The sequence below is a fragment of the Chiloscyllium plagiosum genome, unplaced genomic scaffold (assembly GCF_004010195.1).
Source record: "Chiloscyllium plagiosum isolate BGI_BamShark_2017 unplaced genomic scaffold, ASM401019v2 scaf_80946, whole genome shotgun sequence".
NCBI lineage: Eukaryota > Metazoa > Chordata > Chondrichthyes > Orectolobiformes > Hemiscylliidae > Chiloscyllium > Chiloscyllium plagiosum.
In genome coordinates, this window is record NW_025180985.1 from 1 (window position 1) to 2,426 (window position 2,426).

Here is a 2,426-nt window from a genome sequence, read left to right on the forward strand (position 1 = left end):
GGGGGTAAGGAGGGAGGCCTGACCTTGCTCTGGTTGTTCTTCAGTCTGTGCGCCTCATCGACCACCAGGCAGGCCCACTCGATGGAGCCCAGAATGGCCTGGTCTATCGTCACCAACTCGTAGGAGGTCAGCAGGACGTGGAATTTAATCTGGGCCTCTTTCTGCACGGGGCAGGGAAGGGAGGCAAAACCAGGGGGGGTTAGAGCCCAATCCTCACCCCAGAAACCTCCAGAGTAGGCCCCGGAAGCCTGACGTGTAGGCCTCAAGGCCTGAGCTGTCGCCTGTAACGGAGGCCTCAAATGTCTGAACGGCTGGGCCGCAAAAGCCTGACCAGTAGGCCGCACCCCAGCCAGCGGCGAGGCCGCACGCCAGCCTGATGGATAGGCCACACACCAGCCTGATGGATAGGCCGCAAAAGCCTGACCAGTAGGCCGCACACCAGCCAGAGGCTAGGCTGCACACCAGCCTGACCAGTCGGCCGCACACCAGCCTGATCGATAGGCCGCAAAAGCCTGACCAGTCGGCCGCACACCAGCCTGACCAATAGGCCGCACACCAGCCTGAACACTAGGCCGCACACCAGCCTGACCAGTAGGCCGCACACCAGCCTGACCAGTAGACCGCACACCAGACTGACCAGTAGGCCGCACACCAGACTGACCAGTAGGCCGCACACCAGCATGGGCACTACACCGCACACCAGCCTGACCAGTAGGCTGCACACCTGCCTGACCAGTAGGCCGCACACCACCATGGGCGCTAGGCCGCACACCACCATGAGCATTAGGCCGCACACCAGCCTGACCAGTAGGTCGCACACCAGCCTGACTAGTAAGCCGCACACCAGCCTGACCAGTAGGTCGCACACCAGCCTGACTAGTAAGCCGCACACCAGCCTGACCAGTAAGCCGCACACCACCATGGGCGCTAGGCTGCACACCACCATGAGCATAAGGCCAGACACCACCATGAGCATTAGGCCGCACACCAGCCTGACCAGTAGGCCGCACACCACCATGGGCGCTAGGCTGCACACCACCATGAGCATTAGGCCAGACACCACCATGAGCATTAGGCCGCACACCAGCCTGACCAGTAGGCCGCACACCACCATGGGCGCTAGGCCGAACACCACCATGAGCATTAGGCCGCACACCAGCCTGACCAGTAGGTCGCACACCAGCCTGACCAGTAAGCCGCACACCACCATGGGCGCTAGGCCGCACACCGCCATGAGCATTAGGCCGCACACCAGCCTGACCAGTAGGCCGCACACCACCATGGGCGCTAGGCCGAACACCACCATGAGCATTAGGCCGCACACCAGCCAAAACAGTAGGCCGCACACCAGAATGGGTGCTAGGCCGCACACCAGCCTAAACAGTAGGCCGCACACCAGCCTAAACAGTAGGCCGCACACCAGAATGGGTACTAGGCCGCACACCAGCCTGGGTCGCTAGGCCGCAGGGGGGGGGGGGGGAAGGGGGAGCCGGCCTACCTTCATCTTGAAGACCTTCTAAACAGTAGGCCGCACACCAGAATGGGTGCTAGGCCGCACACCAGCCTAAACAGTAGGCCGCACACCAGCCTAAACAGTAGGCCGCACACCAGAATGGGTGCTAGGCCGCACACCAGCCTAAACAGTAGGCCGCACACCAGAATGGGTGCTAGGCCGCACACCAGCCTGGGTCGCTAGGCCGCAGGGGGGGGGGGAAGGGAGAGCCGGCCTACCTTCATCTTGAAGACCTTCTTCCCCCCGCGGATGGCGTTGTTTTCGAAGGAGAACTCGTTCTCGCGGATCACGGCCCGGCTATCCTTGTCCCCCGTGTAGGTGACCACGTACATATCTGGGCCCCACAGCTCGAACTCCCGTTCCCAGTTGATGATGGTGGAGAGCGGGGCGCTGACCAGGAAAGGTCCCTGAGAGTGGCCCTGGCAGCAGCAAACAAACGGGGAGGGTCGATCAACCACAGAGGCCAGCGCACGAGGGGTTGATACAGAGTAAAGCTCCCTCTACACCACTCCCAGGGACGGAGGAGGGGTTAGCTACAGAGTAAAGCTCCCTCTACACCACTCCCAGGGACGGGGGGTGAGATACAGAGTAAAGGTCCCTCTACACCACTCCCAGGGACGGGGGGGTTAGATACAGAGTAAAGCTCCCTCTACACCACTCCCAGGGACATGGGGTTAGCTACAGAGTAAAGCTCCCTCTACACCGTCCCCCCCACTCCCAGGGACGGGGGGTGAGATACAGAGTAAAGGTCCCTCTACACGGTCCCCCCTACTCCCAGGGACAGGGGGTTAGATACAGAGTAAAGCTCCCTCTACACCACTCCCAGGGACATGGGGTAAGATACAGAGTAAAGATCCCTCTACACCACTCCCAGGGACGGGGGGGTTAGATACAGGGTAAAGCTCCCTCTACA

General features: G+C 61.4%; 1 protein-coding gene across 1 annotated transcript; it reads right to left on the reverse strand.

The window, feature by feature from the left end:
- Nucleotides 1-23: 23 nt before the first annotated feature.
- Nucleotides 24-1,932, reverse strand: LOC122545437 (chromodomain-helicase-DNA-binding protein 5-like; the record flags this gene model as incomplete). The annotated part of the gene is made up of 2 exons (XM_043684462.1): nt 24-161; nt 1,732-1,932. Coding segments are annotated over 2 exons (339 nt in total), but the record flags the coding sequence as incomplete, so codon positions are not given.
- Between the last annotated feature and the right edge of the window lie 494 nt (nt 1,933-2,426).